A 23,321-nucleotide genomic window follows, 5' to 3' on the forward strand; every position below is an offset into this window, starting at 1 on the left:
AAATAGTTTTATTCACAGAAAGTATTTTGAGAACATGTGTGATGTAACACAAATTTAAAATGTGGTACCTGTATCATAATAAACTAAAGCAAAGTTTTTTCAAAGTATGAGAATTGTGCTTTAAAAAGAAGGGAAGGAGGTTGTTTTTAATTAATTCCATTTAGATGAAAGAAACATGAACATACAAGAATAATTTTTTTTTTTTTCAGGATATCTGAGCACTCCACTGACTGACTGTACTAAAAGATTTGTGGCCACAAGGAAAGTTTCTTTTGAAACTTTCTTGTTAAAAGAGAACATATAGAATAAAAGGTTGTCTTTATAAATACAACAAACTTGAGATGTAACTATTCTAATTAAATTCCATCTTCTGTCCTCATATCACCTTTCTCAGTGTGCAGTCTTGAGGGTAAGCTCCCTCTCTCCCGATTTTCCTTCCTTCCTTCTTTCATTCCTTCCTTCATTTTTTATTTATTTATCTCCTACTATGTGCTGGTCATTACCTTAGCCCATCGAGTTACAACGGTAAATAAAGCAAAGTGCCTGTTCTCATGGGAGCATATGTTCTGGTAGTGAGTTGGTAAGTCACTCAGCCATGTCCGGCTCTTTGCAACCCCATGGACTTCAGCATGCTAGGCTTCCTTGTCCTTCACTATCTCCTGGAGATTGCTCAAACTCGTGTCTATTGAGTCAATAATTCCATCCAACCATCTCATCCTCTGTCACTCCTTCTCCTCCTGTTCTCTGTCTTTCCCAGAATCAAGGTCTTTTCCAGTGAGTATAATCTTCTTATCAGGCAGCTAAAGTGGTGCTTCAGCTTCAGCATCAGTCCTTTCAATGAATATTTAGGGTTGATTTCCTTTAGGATCGACTGGCTGGATCTCCTTACTGTCCAAGGGACTCTTAAGAGTCTTCTCTAACACCACAGTTCAAAAGCATCAACTCTTTGGTGCTCAGCCTTCTTTACAGTCCAATTCTCAGATCCGTACATGATTACTGGAAAAGCCAGCATTGACTATACAGACCTTTGCCATTAAAGTGATGGCTCTGCTTTTTAATATGCTGTCTCTTCCAACAACACAAGAGAAGATTCTACACATGGACATCACCAGATGGTCAACACCAAAATCAGATTGATTGTATTTTTTGCAGCCAAAATGGAGAAGCTCTATACAGTCAGCAAAAAGGAGACCGGGAGATGACTGTGGCTTAGATCATGAACTCCTTATTGCCAATTCAGACTTAAATTGAAGAAAGTAGGTAAAACCACTAGACCATTCAGGTATGACCTAAATCAAATCCCTTATGATTATAGTGTGGGAGTGAGAAATAGATTTAAGGGACAAGATCTGATAGACAGAGTGTCTGATGAACTATGGATGGAGGTTCGTGACATTGTACAGGAGACATGGATCAAGATCATCCCCATGGAAAAGAAATTCAAAAAAGCAAAATGGCTGTCTAAGGAGGCCTTAAAAATAGCTGTGAAACAAAGAGAAGCGAAAAGCAAAGGAGAAAAGGAAAGATATAAGCATCTGAATGCAGATAAGAAAGCTTTCCTCAGTGATCAATGCAAAGAAATAGAGGAAAACAATAGAATGGGAAAGACTAGAGATCTCTTCAAGAAAATTAGAGATACCAAGGGAACATTTTATGCAAAGCTGGGCTCGATAAAGGACAGAAATGATATGGACCTAAAAGAAGCAGAAGATATTAAGAAGACGTGGCAAGAATACACAGGAGAACCATACAAAAAACAACTTCACAACCCAGATAATCATGATGGTGTGATCACTCACCTAGAGCCAGACATCCTGGAATGTGAAGTCAAGTGGGCCTTAGAAAGCATCACTATGAACAAAGCTAGTGGAGGTGATGGAATTCCAGTTGAGCTATTTCAAATGCTGAAAGATAATGCTGTGAAAGTGCTACACTCAATATGCCAGCAAATTTGGAAAACTCAGCAGTGGCCACAGGACTGGAAAAGGTCAGTTTTCATTTCAATCCCAAAGAAAGGCAATGCCAAAGAATGCTCAAACTACCACACAGTTGCACTCATCTCACATGCTAGTAAAGTAATGCTCAAAATTCTCCAAGCCAGGCTTCAGCAATATGTGAACTGTGAACTTCCAGATGTTCAAGCTGTTTTAGAAAAGGCAGAGGAACCAGAGATCAAATTGCCAACATCCGCTGGATCATGGAAAAAGCACGAGAGTTCCAGAAAAACATCTATTTCTGCTTTATTGACTATGCCAAAGCCTTTGACTGTGTGGATCACAATAAACTGTGGAAAAGTCTGAAAGAGATGGGAATACCAGACCACCTGACCTGCCTCTTTAGAAACCTGTATTCAGGTCAGGAAGCAACAGTTAGAACTGGACATGGAACAACAGACTGGTTCCAAATAGGAAAAGGAGTATGTCAAGGCTGTATATTATCACCCTGCTTATTTAACTTATACACAGAGTACATCATGAGAAACACTGGGCTGGAAAAGAACAAGCTGGAATCAAGATTGCCAGGAGAAATATCAATAACCTCAGATATGCAGATGATACCACCCTTATGGCAGAAAGTGAAGAGGAACTAAAAAGCCTCTTGACGAAGGTGAAAGAGGAGAGTGAAAAAGTTGGCTTAAAGCTCAACGTTCAGAAAACGAAGATCATGGCATCTGGTCCCATCACTTCATGGCAAATAGATGGGGAAACAGTGGAAACTGACTTTATTTTTCTGGGCTCCAAAGTCGCTGCAGATGGTGACTGCAGCCATGAAATTAAAAGACGCTTACTCCTTCGAAGGAAAGTTATGACCAACCTAGATAGCATATTAAAAAGCAGAGATATTACTTTGCAACAAAGATCCATCTAGTCAAGGCTATGGTTTTTCCAGTGGTCATGTATGGATGTGAGAGTTGGACTGTGAAGAAAGCTGAGTGCCGAAGAATTGATGCTTTTGAACTGTGGTGTTGGAGAAGACTCTTGAGAGTCCCTTGGACTGCAAGGAGATCCAACCAGTCCATCCTAAAGGAGATCAGTCCTAGGTGTTCATTGGAAGGACTGATGCTGAAGCTGAAACTCCAATACTTTGGCCACCTGATGCGAAGAGTTGACTCATTGTAAAATATCCTGATGCTACAAGGGATTGGGGGCAGGAGGAGAAGGAGATCACAGAGGATGATATGGCTGGATGGCATCACCAACTCAGTGGACATGAGTTTGAATGAGCTCTGAGAGTTGGTAATGGACAGGGAGGCCTGGTGTGCTGCGATTCATGGGGTCGCAAAGAGTCAGACATGACTGAGCGACTGAACTGAACTGAATTAGGTTTGTCATAGCTTATCTTCCAAGGAGCAAGTGTCTTTTAATTTCATGGATGTAGTCACTGTCTGCAATGATTTTGGAGCCCAAGAAAATAAAGTCTGTCACTGTTTCCATTGTTTCCCATGTATTTGCCATGAATGATAGGACCAGATGCTATGATCTTAGTTTTTTGAAAGTTGTTTTTAAGCCAGCTTTTTCACTCTCTTCGTTCATCTTCATCAAGAGGCTCTTTGATGAAGAGAACTCTTTGTCAGGTTCTTTTTTGCTTTCTGCCATAAGGGTGGTGTCATCTGCATATCTGAGGTTATTGATATTTCTCCTGGCAATCTTGATCCCAGCTTGAGCTTCATCCAGCCCAGCATTTCACATGATGTACTCTGTATATATGTTAAATAAGCAGGGTGGCAGTATATAGCCTTGACATACCCCTTTCTCAATTTTGAACCAGTTCATTGTTCCATATCTGTTTCTAACTGTTACTTCTTGACCTGCATGCAGGTTTCTCAGGAGGCAAGTCAGGTGGTCTGGTATTTCCATCTCTTTAAGAATTTTCCACAGTTTGTTATGAGACCAACACAGTCAAAGACTTTAGCTTAATCGGTGAAGCAGAAGTATATGTTTTTCTGGAACTCTTTTGCTTTGCAATATATTTTTTCCTATATAAAAGTACAGTTTTTAGTGAGCATATCACACACTCATACATACATGTTCTGTAATTATATAGAAAATATATATACTTTTCTATATAGTTATTGAATACATATGTATGTATGATGTACGTATCAAAAACTGTATACTTTCAAATAATTTTTTATTTTTTAAGATATTCTTCTCTTAAGACATTTATGGAATTGCTAGTAAATAGATCAACTAAATATTGTGATATACTTAAATGTATAGGAATTGCTTTTGATGAATTCTCTAGTATTTGTTTTTCATTGTTTTTATTTTTTCATAAATTTCTACTGTTTCTGTAATAACACATTCATATTTTGTCATGCATATAAAAATGTGTATTTCCTCACATGCATCTTATACATTATGAAAATACCCATAGAAGAAATACTTATTCCTTTAATACTGATCAGAAACACATGTTGCATTTTTTAAACTGCTGACTTTTCCACAAACGTTTCTCTCTCTTTTTTTTAGTACTTCTGAAATCCCTCAGTTCCGGCTGCCATATGATGTAGTAAATTTTGAGATTGAGCTTATGAAGGACCTTGGTATAAAGGTAAGTGAAAAACATAACATTTATGTATTGCTTTAAAAGAAAGGAGTAAGCTCTGTATTGAAGATTAACAGCAAAATGTCACACACTTTAGGAAAGAACAATTAAAAGCTACACCAGGCAGAAGCAGAAAGATGCTTCTCCTTGCTTAGGGCATTTGTCTGTCTACTGTCTGAATGCCACTAGCCTGGAAAAGGGCAATCAATAGTTCTCATCTGGCACGCCTGCATGTGATTAATTGTCTGTAAGAAACAAATTCCTAAATTGCTTTAGGGGTTCAGTGCAGCTAATAGAAGGATTTGGTTTCTTTAATCACATTTTTTTTTTTTTTTGGAAGTTATGTGAACTCTGAAACATTTGTATTACACAATTTGGGACAAAATTTCTTACAATTTTATTTTATTTACTATATGCATAATGTCAGTAGTGTTAACGTTATAATCGTTTTTCAATATAAACAGCAATTCAGCAAGGTAGAAAGCAACAATTCTGTATTTTTAATTGTTTTGTGAAATAAATATTGTGTTGTTCTTTTAAAGATGATCAAAACTCAATACATTTTACTTTAGATATAGCTTTAGATATTTCCATTCTTTTGTATTATATTTAGTGATATATTCTGGCTCTTCACCTAAATTTATTGCTATTTTTTTTCAAAACTTTTATTACCTTTCCATGACAGATACAAAATAATAGATTAATGGAATATTATAAATTACACAATACATTGTTGTAAGTACATATAAAAACTGTTTTGAAAAGTGGTTAGCAAACTATTCATGATTCTTGCATTTAGAAATACAAAATGAAATAACCAGTAAAAAGAAAAACACTCATAACAATATTTTGTGTTTTTATACTTATAATTAATTTTATTTGGCAGTGGTTAGGTGATGAAATGTGTATACAATCACCAAAGAAAAACTCTTCTAGCAAATATGAAATACAAATGTGCACACCTTTATGAAAACTGTTCAAAATAATGTTCAAAATAGATTTAAGGGTGATTACTTGCTTCAAATAAATATATCCTGAAAAGTTCTTTAAATGTCTTTCATTTTGAATGCAAGTTCTTACCTAAATCTCATTAAGTAAGGAAATGATTTTGAGACCTCAAAGTAATATATTAGGTGTTACTTGAAATCGAAGATAAATCAAAAATTAATTTAAGACACATCTAAATTCATCTTATAAATAATTATAAAATTGCATTCAATTTCTACCTTACTGGATATGTTGCATAAAGTAGGGCATACCCATTACTCTTACTAGGAAACTCATCAAGACATAGTGACATAGTAGTAGTCAGTGCACTGAGTGCCAGAAAATGTACATTTCAGCTACAGTTTTGTCTCTTCCTAATTTTATAGTCAGATAACCTTGATGAAGTCAATTAATGTCCTTCACCTTGGTCAGTATTTGTTCAAAGGGAAAAGTATGCTATTACCACTTTTATAAACAGATCTGCTTATATATGCCTGAAAATATATGTGCTCTGGACATGTGTAATAATCCAGTAGTGTAGATTGCCTTTGGGAAGGTGTAGGAAGTCATTGGAGAAGGCAATGGCACCCCACTCCAGTACTCTTGCCTGGAAAATCCCATGGACGGAGGAGCCTGGTGGGCTGCAGTCCATGGGGTCGCTGGGAGTCGGCACGACTGAGCAACTCCACTTTCACTTTTCACTTTCATGCATTGGAGAAGGAAATGGCAACCCACTCCAGTGTTCTTGCCTGGAGAATCCCAGGGACGGTGGAGCCTGGTGGGCTGCCGTCTCTGGGGTCGCACAGAGTCAGACACGACTGAAGCGACTTAGCAGCAGCAGCAGGAAGTCATTTATCATCATTTTGTACATTTGAATTTTAAACCCTATGAATTTATTATATTATTGAGAAATTATTAGAACCTGAATTGAGGAGGTTAATGCTATCTTGTCCATCACTCAGGTTGTTTTAAAATTTGAAGGAAATAAAGTATTCAAACTTGCTTTGTAAACAAAAAATTCTATGTACAATTCCAAAGAGAGACAGTAACAGGATTTGTTTTCAGCTTTGAGGACTGGCATCCATTGATGAAGTACTTTCATCTTTTATGACTTATCAAACTTACCCATGAACGGATATATCTTTTAAAAAATGGTCTACTCTCGTTACCACTTTTTCCTCATCAGCACATTCTTCTTATAACCTGCCTCATGTTTTTACCTCTCAGCTAACACTGTATATTTTAAAGTCAACAATAATTTACTGGCAATGAAGTGGATTTTTCTCTGGATTTATTCTCTTTGGCTTCTGGGCAGCATGTGATATATTCTTATATGTATGTATGTAACTGTGCATGTGTGTGCATGTATCTATGTATATGTGTATGTATTTTTAGCTTTCATGATCTAGCATTATCTTGGATATTACCTGTTTTTTTCTATTAGATTTGTTTCAATTATTTGATAAAATTATTAAGAATTTACTTTGGCCAAGTTAATTACTAAGGATTCTTCTAGTACCATCTTTCTTTTGAGCTCCAGTTCTGTATTCTTAGTAGTTTAATGAGCATATTTATCATCCAAATAACATACATTCATCATATCTAAGCTTAGCATAATTAATTATCTTCCCTCCCAACTATGTTCTTCTAAATTTCTTGAGTAATTTCAACTTATTTCATATCTATAGCTGATAGATTAGTTCTTATTTATTTTAAACTGAATTTTTCCAATCAAAGATTGTGTCACAGTAAAACTCTATTTGTCGTTGTATGTATGTATGTATGTATATTATACACACACACACACACACACACATATATATATATATACTTTTTTCTTCCACTGTTTCATTGTCTGGAATCTCTAGTATGTTGTAAATGTGATAATACATGGCATCTTTTCAGATCTATGAAATAACATTTTTATCATACTGAATAAATATTTTCTTTTTCTAGATTTATTAATATAATAGTAACATTTCTGTAGTAATTTTTTTATTTTAATGAAGAAAGTTGGGCACGACTGAGCGACTTCACTTTCACTTTTCACTTTCATGCATTGGAGAAGGAAATGGCAACACACTCCAGTGTTCTTGCCTGGAGAATCCCAGGGATGGGGGAGCCTGGTGGGCTGCCATTTATGGGGTCGCACAGGGTTGGACACGACTGAAGTGACTTAGCAGCAGCATACCTTCCTCTAATGGCTTTAGCAATATATGCCTGACTACTCTAAAACATCCCAGCTAAATTCAGGTAAAATTCACTTCACATCAAGCTTAGTGTAAGTTGTTGTTCAGTTGTAAAGTTGTGTCCAACTCTGTAACCCCATGGTCCTGGGATGAGGGAGTTAGGTCTTGTGATTCTGACTTGTTCTTTCCTTTCTTCAGTTGAGTTGGCTGGAAAGAATGTTAAGGTGCTTATTGTTCTTAAGAGAAGCATGAGAAAGCACAAAGTCTTCTGCAGTTGTGCCCAGAAAATATTCTGTAAAGTAACCATTGACATTGGTTCAAGGATCTTTACAAAGAATATTCCAGGATGAGCATGTAGGCTGCAGCTTGAGGCCATGGGAAGGATTGTTATCTGAGACCTGTTTGTGAGGGGAATATTTATGGCAAAAGAAGTTTGCTGAATTTAGGGTTTAGGAATAATTAAGAATAGCTTAGAAGCCTTTTTAGGAGATAGTGATCTTAAGATGCTAGGGGCAAACAGGATTTAGAAAGATAAGAAATAAACTGAGGAATGCAGCATGAGTTACAATGTAATCACAAGTATAGGACACATAAGAGGAAGTAGATAATAGATAGTCAAGCCAATTCTGAGAGAATCCCTGAAGCAGGAACTCTGCTTGTAGGGCAACAATGATTTCTGGAGATAATAAATCTGGGTGGAGGAACTAAAAATGTCAAACCTCTGACCTAATGCTTTTGTCAACATATAAAGAAAACCTGAAGCTTGAAATAAACAAGTAGTCCCGAACCTCGAGTCAGAGGCTACATCATTGTCCGCCGACACCATTCACCCCTTCAGGCTGATTTCCTGGAGCTGGACTCCGGCAGGGATGGTCTTGATCCCTGTCTCCTGTACAATGTCACGAAACTCTGTCCATAGTTCATCAGGCACTCTGTCTATCAGATCTGGTCCCTTAAATCTATTTCTCACTTCATAATCATAAGGGATTTGATTTAGGTCATACCTGAATGGCCTAGTGGTTTTCCCTACTTTCTTCAATTTAAGTCTGAATTTGGCAATAAGGAGTTCATGATCTGAGCCACAGTCAAACATTATTTTGAACAGTTTTCATAAAGGTGTGCACATTTGTATTTCATATTTGCTAGAAGAGTTTTTCTTTGGTGATTGTATACACATTTCATCACCTAACCACTGCCAAATAAAATTAATTACAAGTATAAAAACACAAAATTCTGTTATGAGTGCTTTTCTTTTTATTGGTTATTTTAATTTGTATTTCTAAATGCAAGAATCATGAATAGTTTGCCCTGCTTCATTCTGTACTCCAAGGCCAAATTTGCCTTTTACTCCAGGTATTTCTTGACTTCCTACTTTTGCATTCAAGTCCTCTACAGTGAAAAGGACATCTTTTTTGGATGTTAGTTCTAAAATGTCTCGTAGGTCTTCATAGAACCATTCAGCTTCAGGTTCTTCAGCATTACTGATTGGGGCACAGGCTTGGATTACCGTGATATTGAATGGTTTGCCTTGGAAATGAACAGACATCATTCTATCGTTTTTGAGATTGCATCAAAGTACTGCATTTCAGACTCTTGTTGACCATGATTTTCCTCTATTTCTTCTAATGGATTCCTGCCCACAGTAGTAGATATAATGGTCATCTGAGTTAAATTCACCCATTCCAGTCCATTTTAGTTTGCTGATTCCTACAATGTCAATGTTTACTCTTGCCGTCTCCTGTTTGACCACTTCCAATTTGCCTTGATTCATGGACCTAACATTCCAGGTTTCTATGCAATAGTGCTCTTTACAGCATTGGACCTTGCTTCTATCACCAGTCACATCCACAACTTGGTGTTGTTTTTGCTTTGGCTCCATCCCTTCATTCTTTCTGGAGTTATTTCTCCACTAATCTACAGTAGCCTATTGGGCCCTTACCAACCTGGGGAGTTCCGCTTTCAGTATCCTAGCATTTTGCCTTTTCATACTGTTCATGGGGTTCTCAACCAAGAATACTGAAGTGGTTTGCCATTCCCTTCTCCAGTGGACCACATTCTGTCAACCTCTCCACCATGACCTGTCCGTCTTGGGTGGCCCCACATGGCATGGCTTAATTTCATTGAGTTAGATGAGGCCGTGGTCCGTATGATCAGATTGGCTAGTTTTCTGTGGTTATGGTTTCCGTGTGTCTGCCCTCTGATGCTCTCTTGCAACATCTACCGTCTTACTTGGGTTTCTCTTACCTTGGACGTGGGGTATCTCTTCACGGCTGGTTCAGGAAAGTGCAGCTGCTGCTCCTTACCTTGGAGGAGGTCACCCCTCCTGACCTTGAACGTGGAGTTGCTCCCTCTCGGCCCTCCTGTGCCTGCACAGCCACTTCTCCTTGGACATAGGGTAGCTCTTCTTGGCTGCCGCCCCTGACCTCAAAGGTGGGGTAGCTCCTCTCGGCTGCCGCCTCTGACCTTGGACGTGGGGTAGCTCCTCTGGGCCGCTGCCCATGACGTTGGATGTGGGGTAACTCCTCTCAGCTGCTGCCCCTGACCTCGGATGGTCCTAGTCCCAGTAAATTAACACTGGGAATTAAACTATTTATCTTTGTAGTTTTCTATACACAAAAGTATAGTTCAACTTGTTTGCTTCCTCTAGGGTGGAAACAGACTGAGAAATGCAAAATGTTTGTGCATCCTTCTTGTATGTTACATATTCAGGGGCATGTTCACTCTATCAGGGTAGAAAATTTGGGATATTTTCATTCCCCTTTGATAAATCACATAACACCCCTACGAAACTACACATACCCATACACACAAACACACACACAGGCACACAAATACCACCTCAGAGAGGGGGTCTTTCTTGAATTTTTTTTGCTGAGACCAATTAATAAACCAAACCTAACGTCAAGTATTATGAGCATCAATTCTGTTGATAAGCCCATTGACAGGGCAATACACTGCTCAGCTTTAGAAACTGTATACTTACTCAGATTAATAAAATTTTATTTAAAATATTTGGACCTGTAGTTTTCTTTTATGTCTAATCTTCATTATATATTGGGATTGAGATCATTAAAAAAATAAGCACTAGAACTTTTATCATTCTTTCTTATCAGAAATAGTTTAATACAAAGTCTACTCTTTGCAAAGTAAATTGCAATTCTAAAGATTCATTATTCAATACTTTCAATAGCATCTCATTCCACTAACTGTAATAGTAATACCCACTATTAGATACTTAGTATTAAATACTTTTAATATATGTGTTTAATTATCCAGTTTATTTCATAGTATTTGATGTATTCCAGAGTTCTGAATTATCAGTTACTAATCTCACCTTGGTTGTTCCCTGCTTACAAACTTTCAAATTAAAATTAGAACTAGTATTTTAGTTAAAAAAAAAAAAAAAAGTGCCCTCTATGTTATATTCCAAGTCCCCTTACTTTCTCTTTCTATTCTTTGCTTTGTGCTTTACACTCCAGAAACATTACATTTTCAGTAGTTCTCCACATGCAATATGTTGTTCTGTGTTTCTGAGGATAGTTCTTGCTCTGTGCTTCATTCTCCTTTTAACCTCAACAGACCTAAGCGCGTAGCTGTTATATGTGCTGCTTCTGCCATTAAAGTACATATTTGACTTTGGTAAAGGTTGTCAAAGCTTTTTTGTCCCTTAGTATCATCATTTGTAAAATGAAGATCATTCTGTCATTTTTGAGATTGCACCCAAATACTGCATTTTACACTCTTTTGTTGACTATGAGGGCCACTCCATTTTTTCTAAGGGATTCTTGCCCACAGTAGTAGATACAGTGATCATCTTAAATCCACCCATTCCCATCCATTTTCCTGATGATCCCACTTCATAACACTATTGTGAGGATGAAAAAAGTCCTCTTTACAGTACTTAAAAGAGAGTTTTGCACTTAGTTAAGTACTCTATGCAGGTTAGCTGCAATTATTTTTTAATGGATAAACTTTGTTCTTCCACTATGAATCAGTTTAGAGACTTTGTTTTTTGAAACATATTGCCTTCAAAACTCAAAGCAGCCTACCAGACATTTTGCTTCCTTATTTAATATTGGTAAATGAGTGCAAAATTGCAGTAAATTCTTTTATTTTTGAAGTATATACTGACAGATACCTGACAAGTAGACCTCATTGAAGTGACTAATCCCTGATATTCATGAGGTTGATCTTCTGCCCTCTGGAGTCTATGCTTCTTAAAGTCTCCAGCATACCAGCTACTCCTTGCTTATGTTGTCCAGTCAGCATGATGTTTTCAACGCAAGGGATCATAATGATATGCTATGCTATGGCCAGGTTGTTTCAGATTATGTATATTATTGTAGAAGATAATTGACATATTCTTGAGGCAAACCAGTAAATGAATATTCTTGTTTCTCCCATGAATGTGAACTGTTTCCGATCCTTTTCCGCAGCAACAGGATGAAAAGTACGCATTCACCAAATCAATGGCCATGTGCAGTGTACCTGTAGGCTTACCTAATCTGCAGTAATACCACATTTGCCATAGACACTGCAGTCAGGACTACACTTTGGTCAAATCTGCAGTAGTTTACATTCTCCAGGAATCATCTTATCTCAGCAGGGCCAGACTGGGGAATGAAACAGAAGTAGAACATAGACCACCACCATCTCTCACTATTCCACCCACTCCAGACTACGATATTGTGTTTGATTTAGTCTCTTGACCAGGGTTTCAGAAGTTTTCTGGCCTTCCCAACTATTGTAGCTATAATAGCTCTTACTTTGTAGACCAGAGACCCATTGTGGGGGTTACTTCTACTGACACATTTAACATTTTGGTTATGCACCTAGAGGCTTGGGGATAACCACTACCTGGGTTGCCAGTGAATTTGAGGTTCTTTCTTCATCACGAAAGAATTCAGAGATGAAGCAGAGAGGTTAAGAAAGTGAAGTGAAAGTTTATTTAAGCAAGGATACGCTCTCAGAGGGAGAGTGAGCAGGCACTTCAGGAACTGCCACCAGGTTTCTTTGGCAAGCCACTTATGAGGGGCCTACAAATGAAAGGGTGGACTATTCACTGGGGAAGGAGGGATTTTTGTCACCATATAGCTTGAGTTAAAAGTGTCATGGCCTCATGGTGTCCTTATACAATGATTACTTCTTATCTGTTAGACTAATCTTATGGTAATGAGGGCCCAAGGAGAAAAGGTTGCATTTGGATTCAGGAGATTCACCCTTTTCCCTACCTTTCTTTGCCTGCTACTTGGACTCTTATCACCCTAAATATATTATTTCCTATAAGTCTGAAGGCTCCTACTTTACTTTGTCTGTCTATGGACTCCTGCTGCTTATACGTTGGGTGGTTTAGGCCCTTGCCCCCATTTCTCTGCTTATACCTGGTTATTTACCTGCTGTAACACCTGGAGCTGTGCTCCACTTAGGCCAACTGTGAACTTTATCTAGGCCTATTTTTCACCCTGTCTCTGTAGGCCCCGCTCCTCAGATATCAAGTCAATGAAGAGCCTTTTCCAGTGTCCTTGAAAATGTGTGATTATTCCCCTTCCCCAGTGTGCATACAGTTACATGGGTAAATGGCCGTAATTCCTTTTGAAGAAGTAGAGGAATCTTTATAGTATTTACTTGCTAGGATGTTGCAGGGTGTTTTTTTCTACACGACCTGCCCACCTCTTCAGTCAGCAAGTTCAAGATCTGAAAATTGGCTCATGTCTGGGAACTGAGCAATGTATTGTGACTTTTAATAGGAGTGTCCACCTCTGACTCCTGACTTTATTCATCTTCCCTGGACAGTGCCCACTATCAAAATCCTATTGATTTTTAAAAGGGATTTATTGCCTGGGAACTATATTCAGTATCTTAAAATATAATGGAAAATAATTTTTAAAAGAATATAGATATACACACATATATGTTTAAACAAATCACTTTGCTGTACACCTGAAACAAACAAAATATTTTAAATCAACTATACTTCATTAAAAAAAAAAAAGGCTTTATTGAAATCCTACTACCTCTCTTTTTTCTTGTATGTATGACCCCAGCCAAAACGAATCTCTCTCTCCCCTGAATTCTTGTAGACATAATGCTGATCACACTCTGTTGTTTGTTATACTTATTTCTGTATATCTTCTGCACAGATCTTGACTGTACATTAGGCTGAAACTCTCATTTATCATTTTATTCTTTAAAATACCACACATAGTGCCTTGAACATACTGAGAAACCTGTGAAAATTTACTGACTTGATTTTAAATTGCTAACTTTTCTTCTGCCACTTAATTAAAAGGCAAAAATGCATTTAGCCATTAAGTAGAATATGTTAGTGTTCTATTTGTATACTATTTTATATATGTAAGCCTATATACTAAAAGACAAAATATTTTCATATATATATATATATGGAATTATATATGTGTGTATTAAGCTAGATTATTTTGATGTTAAAGATTAAGATTTTAATTATTCAAATGCCAAAATCTAATTACCAAAATCCTTCTTTACAGATAATTTGTGGTAAAAGCCTTTCAGTGAATGACATTACTCTTAGTACTTTGAAAGAAGAAGGGTACAAAGCTGCTTTCATTGGGATAGGTAAGTAGCTTATTTTCAAATATTTTTCTTTATAATTTTTTTTTTTTTTTACTTCCTGACAGTATTCAGAAGAATAACTACCTTCAGACATTTTTATGGTAGAAGTTGTGTCTGTTCAGAAAAGAGCAGATAGAAATGAATGGCCAAAGAAAATTTTCTGTTTTATAATGAGTTGCACTTTCTCACCTCATTATAGATTGACTTGGACAAGACAGTCTTTATCTTTCCATTCTCTCACCATATTCTCATCACCAGTAAACATCTAAGATGCAAAGTGTTTTCAGGTCATGCCACAGAAGCTCAGAATTCAGGCTTAGAAATATCTAGATGCTGTAGCTTTCTCTTTATGATAAAACAAATTAGTTAAATTGATATTAAGAGGTAGAATTGGCTCATTTTCTTTTTCTACTTTTTTTGATATTTTCTAAAGACTTTTCATATTTGGCTGAATTATAAAGATGTTTGATCACAGTTCTGAATATCACATAGTGTACAACTGCTAAGTCAATCAATGTGCCCTATGGTTCCATATTTTGCCTAACTATCCCAGGGAGATTGAGTTTTCTAACATGTTCCCCTTTCCCTTACTCTGTACTGAGACCAAAGAGAACACACTGTTGATATAATTTATTCTTTGTCTTGTGAACTTTGTATTTATTCTCTTATATGATCATATTATGAACAGTGATTGGCATATAAACTGAGTAAGTGCATCTCAGGTCTTTTAGTTTGTCATCTCCTCTCTAGTTCACTTTCTTTGAATATAAATGTCTAGTAAACCTACACAGAAGTAAAAACTGTTCCATCTCTTTAAGTAATCACATGCTAGGTAACATTTATTTTGGGGCTGTCATTTTTCATATGTTTCTAGAATAAAATCATCAGGAATGCTTTTTTGCCTACTAAATTTTTATCAAGATGGTATATCTTCTCTTACTGGTCAGTTGATAGCAAGTCTTAAAACCATCTTGTCACTCCCTTTACTTAGGTGAAAAATTAGGAAGAGGCAAACAAATTTTCACTGCCTTCTAGCTCCTAAATGTCTTTATTCAACCTCCTTTCTTTCATAAACTTGATTGCCATTGTCATCAGTATTTCTCTAGGTTATTTAAGTATAATAATTATGTGAGATAAAAACAGGAAAGAGAAAATTACCCTTGACTTTGGCTTTATTTTTCAATATTACATTTGTACTGAGAATTTTACATAAAGAAATAGGGAAAGTATTTTTTTCACATATATTCTACCAATACCAGCAAAATTGAATCATTAAGTTGCTTTTACTCTCATCAAATTCATATTAAAATATGTTCTGTTGTTCTTTAATTGTTAAGTCGTGTGCAACTCTTTGTGACATGGTGGACTGTAGCCCCACTAGGGCTCCTCTCTGTGGGATTTCCCAGGCAAGAGTACTGAAGTGGGTTGGCATTTCCTTTTCCAGGGAAAATGTGTTTAGTTAATAATAAATGAAAAATTTAGTCAGGCAATAGGTCTGAAACATTGGTAATGTTTTCAAATAGCTATTTGAAATTCGCCATTGTAGTTTCCTATAGCAGTTGTATGTAAAAGATATGGAATTGTATATGCTAATGCAGTTTCATGTATCTCTATGAACTTTGTCCACAAAGAAGCTCTGTACTGAAGAGATAGGGGCCAAATAAACAGCTGATACGCTGAAACATCTCCAAATTAACTGCTCAAGAAGCAAATTATAACAAAATTGGGAAGAATTGAAAGTTTTATAAGTCTGAGTGGTTTCAGTTATAAAGTGCTATCTTCCATCTGCAAGAATCAGGAATGTTTCAGAGTTTTCTTTTATTCCATTAAGTCCCCTTACATATGTTATTTGATAGTGCTACATCCCATTCACAAAACTCCATTTGACTCTGCATTGAGGTGTGAATAAAGCACTTAAAATGTGAAGTCCTTTCATATTTATGTTCCTGTGCATTTTCATGCTGAGAAGTGAATCTTTTGACATTTTAGTGTAGTGATGTGTAGAATGCAGTTATGTTCTCTTTGAGTATTCTCTATGAAATATGTACAAGAAAGTTTCATCTTGTCAAAAAAAAAAAAAAAAAAAAAGGAGAATGGTGTTCTGTGTATAGGAGACAAGTAGCTTTGCTCTCCAGGAAGTACTTACTTGACACTCTTGATTGCCAAGTTGGGAATTTATGACCTTTCTATTACCATCTGACAGCCTATTACTTAGACAGCCTCACATCTTTACATGCTTTTGTTCATTCACCATGCTTCTATATTGTAATTCGACTTCACTCACTTTGTTTACCTACCTTTTCCTACTTAGGATAGAGAAGTAAATTTTGGAATAGGAATTCTATATCACTTAGGATATAGGTTTGGCCACTTTAAGAAAGGAAAATAATAAAGACTTAAACAAGATATATGTTTAGTCCTCTCTCAGTTTAACAGTGTGAACCATCCTCAACACATGCCTTCCATCTTTGGTTCTTAGGTGGCCAGTCTTTCCACATTCCTGCTAACAAAAATTGGAAATAAGAAAGGGAGTTCCTTTCCTCTTAAATTTATGACCCAGACACTGCACGTGTTACTTCTGTTTTTATCTTATTGTCTACACCCTAGTAATATAAACATACCTGGCAGCACAGGTTGCAGGGAAATATAGCCTCTAGCTGAGTGGACATAGTGCTCCATTAAACTTCTATTCCTATAGAGAAGGAGGATGATAGATATATAAAGAGGGAAAAAATAGAAGTTTCGCCCTTGATGTGCATCATTATTTGTATTTGACACATAGAATCCTTATTGAGAGAAATCGGTAAGCAGGTAATAGCCAAGAAAGAAACTCAGAACTTAGCACTCAACCTGTTGGTTATAATGATAATGGAGTATTTTCTCTTTCTGTCATTGGGAATATCATATTTTAGACCTATGTTTGTAACTATGTCTCATTCTGTGTTAGTCTAAAGGAAAAATAAAAACTTACGTTTTAATTAAATATGACTTATGAAGGATAGCTTTGTAAGTCCATGCCTAAGTCCATAGCATGTAAGTCCATCTCAGATTCTGAAGATTACTGATTTTTAATATTGTTTGTGCTATTGCTGGTGAAAAGTTGCTCACTTTTAGTTTTTTTCCAAATTCTAACAGAATCCATTAAGGAAACTATCTCATTGTACATACATCATTGTGAGACTGAAAAAGTATGTCTCTTTACCCATGAGAGGTTTAGTTTTTTCTAAGTGAAATAAAAATAAGTGAGATAAAGCTCTGTGCCTTATTCAAACTGGATTGAGTTATCTTTGAGATAATTGGTATTTTTTTCAAAGACTTTAAATTTTTGATATTTTTATTGAAATAAAAGCACTGGCACAGTATGTTACTGTCAGTGTTTAGAAATAAAGTTAGAACATCTTCTGTACAAGGTTTTTTCAAAGTATTGGATGGCTTTCTTTGGTACAATTATATAAAGTTTAAAAATAAAATAAAATTAAAAAAAATCAATATAATGGATGACAATCATCATTTTTTGTTATTAAAAGTGAGCACAAAATAATAGAAAATATCAGTGTGTTGCACATTGTTAGGGTGAGTATTATTTTGAGAAAAATGTTTTTCCATCATATGTGTATTTGGTTGGTGTATGTGCTTGCACATGCATATTGCATTATATGGGAAATGTGTTTTTAAAATGTGGTTTGGTAGTCAATGCTCAAAATCCGCTGTTGTACATTGTAAAGGCCCTAAAGCACTACTTGCCTTTTCCCCATAGCACGACAACCCTCTCAATAAGCAGCTGCTGAGTGAATTAAATAGGTTTTGCATGATTACAGTATTCTAAATATTTGTTTCTTTTTGTTTTAGTTCTTTGGGTGATTATATTCTAGAGCCAATCTGAGTATCACTGTTCTAGGTGACTGAAGAATCAAACCCTTAACATTTAATTCAAAGTAGCCTATTTCCCTCCCCACCCCATTTTTTTTTTTTGGCTTCACTAGGTCTTTTGGGGTATGGGCGCTCTCTAGTTGTGTTGCCCGAGGCATGTAGAATCTTGGTTCCCCAACCAGGGGTCGCACTTGCATCCTCTGCTTTGGAAGGTGGATTCTTAACCACTGGACTGCCAGGGAAGTCCCTCTCTTCCCATTTCTGATCGTCCGTTTTATGGTAATTTACTTCTTATATTCTCATAAAGCATGACAGTGATGAAAAAACTAAACAAACGTGTAAGGGAAGGAACATCCACGAAGGCACTCTCAGAAAAGGTGTAATGCTTTATATATTCTTTTGACAAAGTAGTTTTTTTCTGAATTTTTGTTTTTAATACTTGGGGGAGAGAAAGAATTATGGGGTAAATAGGAGTAAAATGCATAATTATAGTCACAATAGATACAAAGGGAGCAGAGACTGCAGGAGGATATTAAAAAGCTGAATATCACCACCCTATGCTTTACTTGTGTCGACTCCAAAGATTTCTCTTGAGTTTACTTGTGACTGTCACTATTCTCCTCCTTTCATGTTACTAGGCTACTCCTTAGCCTCCTAACCAGTTTTCTTGGCCACTATTAGCCAAACAACAGAAATAGTGATCTTTTTAAAATTAGATCTCATCACATCATTCTCTCATTTAGATTCCCCCATTCCCCATTCAATAGCTCCTTATTTTCTTCAAAATACAGGAAAAATTCCTTAAAATAGACTGCCAAGGCTTTTCATAATTTATTAACAACTTATGTCTTTAGTGACTTATTACATTAGGTGTTGCAGACATTTGAAATATTTTCAGTTTTACCTCATCTCAATCTTTTAAAATCAATTTTTGGACCTGGTGTTGCCTGAACCCAGAACTGTCACTGTTTTCATATTTGTGTTTTTACATGTACCTTTTTCTACTTCATGTAATTCTCTTTGCTTATAATGATCCATCCCCTACCTTCACTCTTTACCGTGGACAAATAAAGCCACTTCACCATCACCAGTCATCACACCATCATGTTTCTGTTCCCTCTCTGGATGTCTAGATCAGATTTTAGCATTTATTTCCATGTATCATAGTAGACTGGTTATGTATTTATTTCCACCACCAGTTGTTAAAACCCTTGTAGTTTGAAGAGTCTGTGTGCCTTCAGTTCAGTTCAGTTCAGTCGCTCAGTCATGTCTGACTCTTCGCGACCCCATGAGTCACAGCCCGCCAGGCCTCCCTGTCCATCACCAACTCCCGGAGTTCACTCAGACTCATATCCATTGAGTCGGTGATGCCATCCAGCCATCTTATCCTCTGTCATCCCCTTCTCCTCCTGCCCCCAATCCCTCCCAGCATCAGAGTCTTTTCCAATGAGTCAACTCTGCATGAGGTGGCCAAAGTACTGGAGTTTCAGCTTTAGCATCATTCCTTCCAAAGAAATCCCAGGGCTGATCTCCTTTAGAATGGACTGGTTGGATCTCCTTGCAGTCCAAGGGACTCTCAAGAGTCTTCTCCAACACCATAGTTCAAAAGCATCAATTCTTCATCACTCAGCCTTCTTCACAGTCCAACTCTCACATCCATACATGACCACAGGAAAAACCATAGCCTTGACTAGATGGACCTTTGTTGGCAAAGTAATGTCTCTGCTTTTGAATATGCTATCTAGGTTGGTCATAACTTTCCTTCCAAGGAGTAAGCGTCTTTACACATTGATAAATCTTCAATGTCTAGCATAGTTCCTGGCACGTAGTAGGAACTCTATAAGTATTTTTAAATTATTGATATTAATGCAGCTGTTTTGACTATTTGCCAAAATAAGTTGGTAGGATGTTAAAATATGTTGGAGTTTTAGGGTATTACAATATTAATCAAACACAAGGCAAAATAGCTACTACATTATTTTTAAGGTAGTGTTACAATATAAATGAAATAAAAAGTAGGGACAGTGATATTAGTGGTAGTGATAATGATAGTAGTAGCAGTATTAGCTAAAATATTCTATTCTCAGTCTTTAATATAATTTATGCCATTCAATTTTATTATGACCTTTGAAGTAGATATTATAAACTCTATTTTAAGGATAAAAATTAAGGTTAAGCAATGTTAAAGAAAACTAGTAAATGGCAATCAAAACATGGAAAGATAATTTTATACAGAATGTGGAAAAAATGTAATAAATGCAAACATCTATGTGTGGGAAGTTGCTTCAGTCATGTTCAACTCTTCGAGACCCCTTTGGCGACTTAGCATAGATGTTTGCATTTATTTCCCAACCCTGGAATCAAACCCAAGTGTCTTACATCTCCTCTATTGGCAGGCAGGTTATTTGCCACTAACGCCACCTGGGAAGCTGGCAAACGCCTATACTTTGGCATAAAAAGCTGTTGCAGGGCTTCCCTAGTGGCTCAGTGGTATGCTAATGCAGGAGATGCCAGTTTGATACCTGGTCCAGGAGATCCCACGTGCCACTGAAAAACTAGCCCAAGCACCACAGCTGTTGAGCCTCTAGAGTCTGAGAACTGCTACTACTGAAGCCTGGGCTCCCTAGATCCCATACTTTGCAACAACAGAAGCCATCACAATGAGAAGCCCTTGCACCACAACTGAGCATACCCCCTGCTTGCTGCGACTAGAGAAAAGCCTTCACAGCAACAAAAACCCAACATAGCCAAAAAACAAAAAAAAAACAAAAAAAGAAGAAAAATTTAAAAAAGATTTGAATCAGTTCTAATGAGGTAGATGAAACTGGAGCCGATTATACAGAGTGAAGTAAGCCAGAAAGAAAAACACCAATACAGTATACTAACGCATATATATGGAATTTAGAAAGCTGGTAACAATAACCCTGTATGTGAGACAGCAAAAGAGACACAGATGTATAAAACAGTCTTTTGGACTCTGTGGGAGAGGGAGAGGGTGAGGGTGGGATGATTTGGGAGAATGGCATTGAAACATGTATAATATCATATATGAAATGAATCACCAGTCCAGGTTTGATGCAGGATACAGGATGCTTGGGGCTGGTGCACTGGGATGACCCAGAGGGATGGTATGGGGAGGGAGATAGGAGGGGGAGTTCAGGATTGGGAACACATGTACACCCGTGGCAAATTCATGTTGATGTATGGCAAAACCAATACAATATTGTAAAGTAATTAGCCTCTAATTAAAATAAATAAATTTAAAAAAAGAAAAAAAGAAAAAAAAATTATTGCAGACATAATGACTGAAAATCAACATGTTAGTTGATGACAGTTGTTTATATTGGGGAGTTCTACTTAATGATCTTGAACATGGAACTTCATAATCTGAAAGAATTAGGCTTTATTCTTAGCCTTACTTTTCTTATTGTTACCACCATTGAGTTTCTTCCGTTGCTATCAGAAAAGAATATTTTTTAAATGTGATGATGCCCAAATATTGTAACAGCTGAAGAAGAGATAATTACAATTAAGAAAATCCATTGAGAGACCTCGGTATTAAATTTGCTAGTGTGGCCTTTAGTTAAATCTCTCGTGCCTTCTTAGAGCCAGAATTCTTCTCTGTAAAAGTTATTCTTAATTAGCTTTTTAATCAGGAGTTTCTAAATTGTACACAATCACATATACTTCCATTTATTTAGAAGAAAATTAAATGGGGTTTTTAGACCACCCATTTCTGAAAACCTGAAGTTGTTTAAGAATTATGCAAAATTCTGAATAGATTATTTTAAAATAATAAACCTGACTTAATTGTAAGTGAAAGAAAGATCATGGATATTTTGCCAATCCACATTTTTTAATTTGCAGTAATGTCTACTGTAGTGTCATTTGTAAGTACTCTGGTATAATTGTGAGATGGTTCCCAAGAATTCAGAAATGAGGGAAATAGAATTCCAGCTGAGAGTTCATTAAATCATCACTTAATGGGTTCAAGCAAAGCCCCCAGAAGGAGATAAAATAGATGTAGGGCAATTAGTCTTTGATCATATTAACATATCTATAGAAAGTGCATCTTAATCTGCAGAAGCAGTTAATAGGGGCTGGTCAACTTTCCAATCATAGAAAAGGCAGCAGGGGTTGCGGGGAAGAATCTGAGGAAATTGGCGGTGTCTTTTTAAAGGCATCTAAGTCAAAGAACCTGGAGTTATTTGATCCCCTATCATGAAGATATATATTAAGTCCATTCTCCTCTAAATTTCCTTGTTCTAAGTTTACCAAGCTGATACTGATTCCTAAACAGTTCAGTTACATTAGGAGACCATTCTAATCATGTCAGGAAGAGTAAATCTGGTCCCTAGGATACATATCACTGCTTCTCTGAGTAATCTTTTTTGTTGTTCAGTCACTAAGTCGTATCTGACTCTTTGCAACCCTATGGACTGCAGCATGTCAGGCTTCCCTTGTCCTTCTCTCCCCTCCAGAGTTTGCTCAGTCAGATTCATGTCCATTGAGTTGGTGATGCTATCTAACCATCTCATCCTTTGCTGTTATATGATACTCTGATATGAAGAACTTTCCACCTACAGTAACACTACATAAAGATAAGTTATATATGTCTCGATACTTTTTTTTGACTGTCAGTACATTCAGAATAAGTCATATTTTCTTAGTATGACTTTCAACTGACTATCATAGCGGTCCAAAATATACCCCTTTTTAACCTTCCCACTATCACATTTCTAGCCATTCCTCACAGGTAACCTATAGTCTCCCACCATTATACCTTGGCTTATACTCTGAGAAAAACTTTGTCTGTCTCCATATGGTAAAATGAATACTTATTAATTTCAAATGATATTTCCTGCATGAGACTCTTATACTCATCCTGCTGATATAAACGTTTGCTCTATGTTCACACATAGCAAAATGTTTTATTTGTTATTTATAGGGCTGAATTTATTTTTCATCTTATTTTTGGTTATGTGCATATATTCACTCCTACACCGCATGCACAAATACACAATATTAAAAACCTGTGAGAGCTGAGATTAGTTTTTTAAATGTATTCTACAGTTTTAGCATGTTTCTTGAGACATTTAGTATGTCAATATGACTTTTTGAAATTTAATGATCAAA

The 23,321-nt window shown here is 36.5% G+C and overlaps 1 protein-coding gene across 1 annotated transcript in view; it reads left to right on the forward strand.

Annotated features, from left to right (window-relative positions):
- The window catches only part of DPYD (dihydropyrimidine dehydrogenase), a 930,468-nt gene that overhangs the window by 262,183 nt on the left and 644,964 nt on the right, over window positions 1-23,321 (forward strand). The window contains exons 7-8 of the mRNA XM_005888124.3: window positions 4,473-4,554; window positions 14,231-14,318. Of these exons, the coding sequence (XP_005888186.1) occupies window positions 4,473-4,554; window positions 14,231-14,318 (170 nt within the window). The remainder of the gene's footprint in view (window positions 1-4,472; window positions 4,555-14,230; window positions 14,319-23,321) is intronic.

Source organism: Bos mutus, chromosome 3 (genome assembly GCF_027580195.1).
Source record: "Bos mutus isolate GX-2022 chromosome 3, NWIPB_WYAK_1.1, whole genome shotgun sequence".
In the NCBI taxonomy this organism is placed as follows: domain Eukaryota; kingdom Metazoa; phylum Chordata; class Mammalia; order Artiodactyla; family Bovidae; genus Bos; species Bos mutus.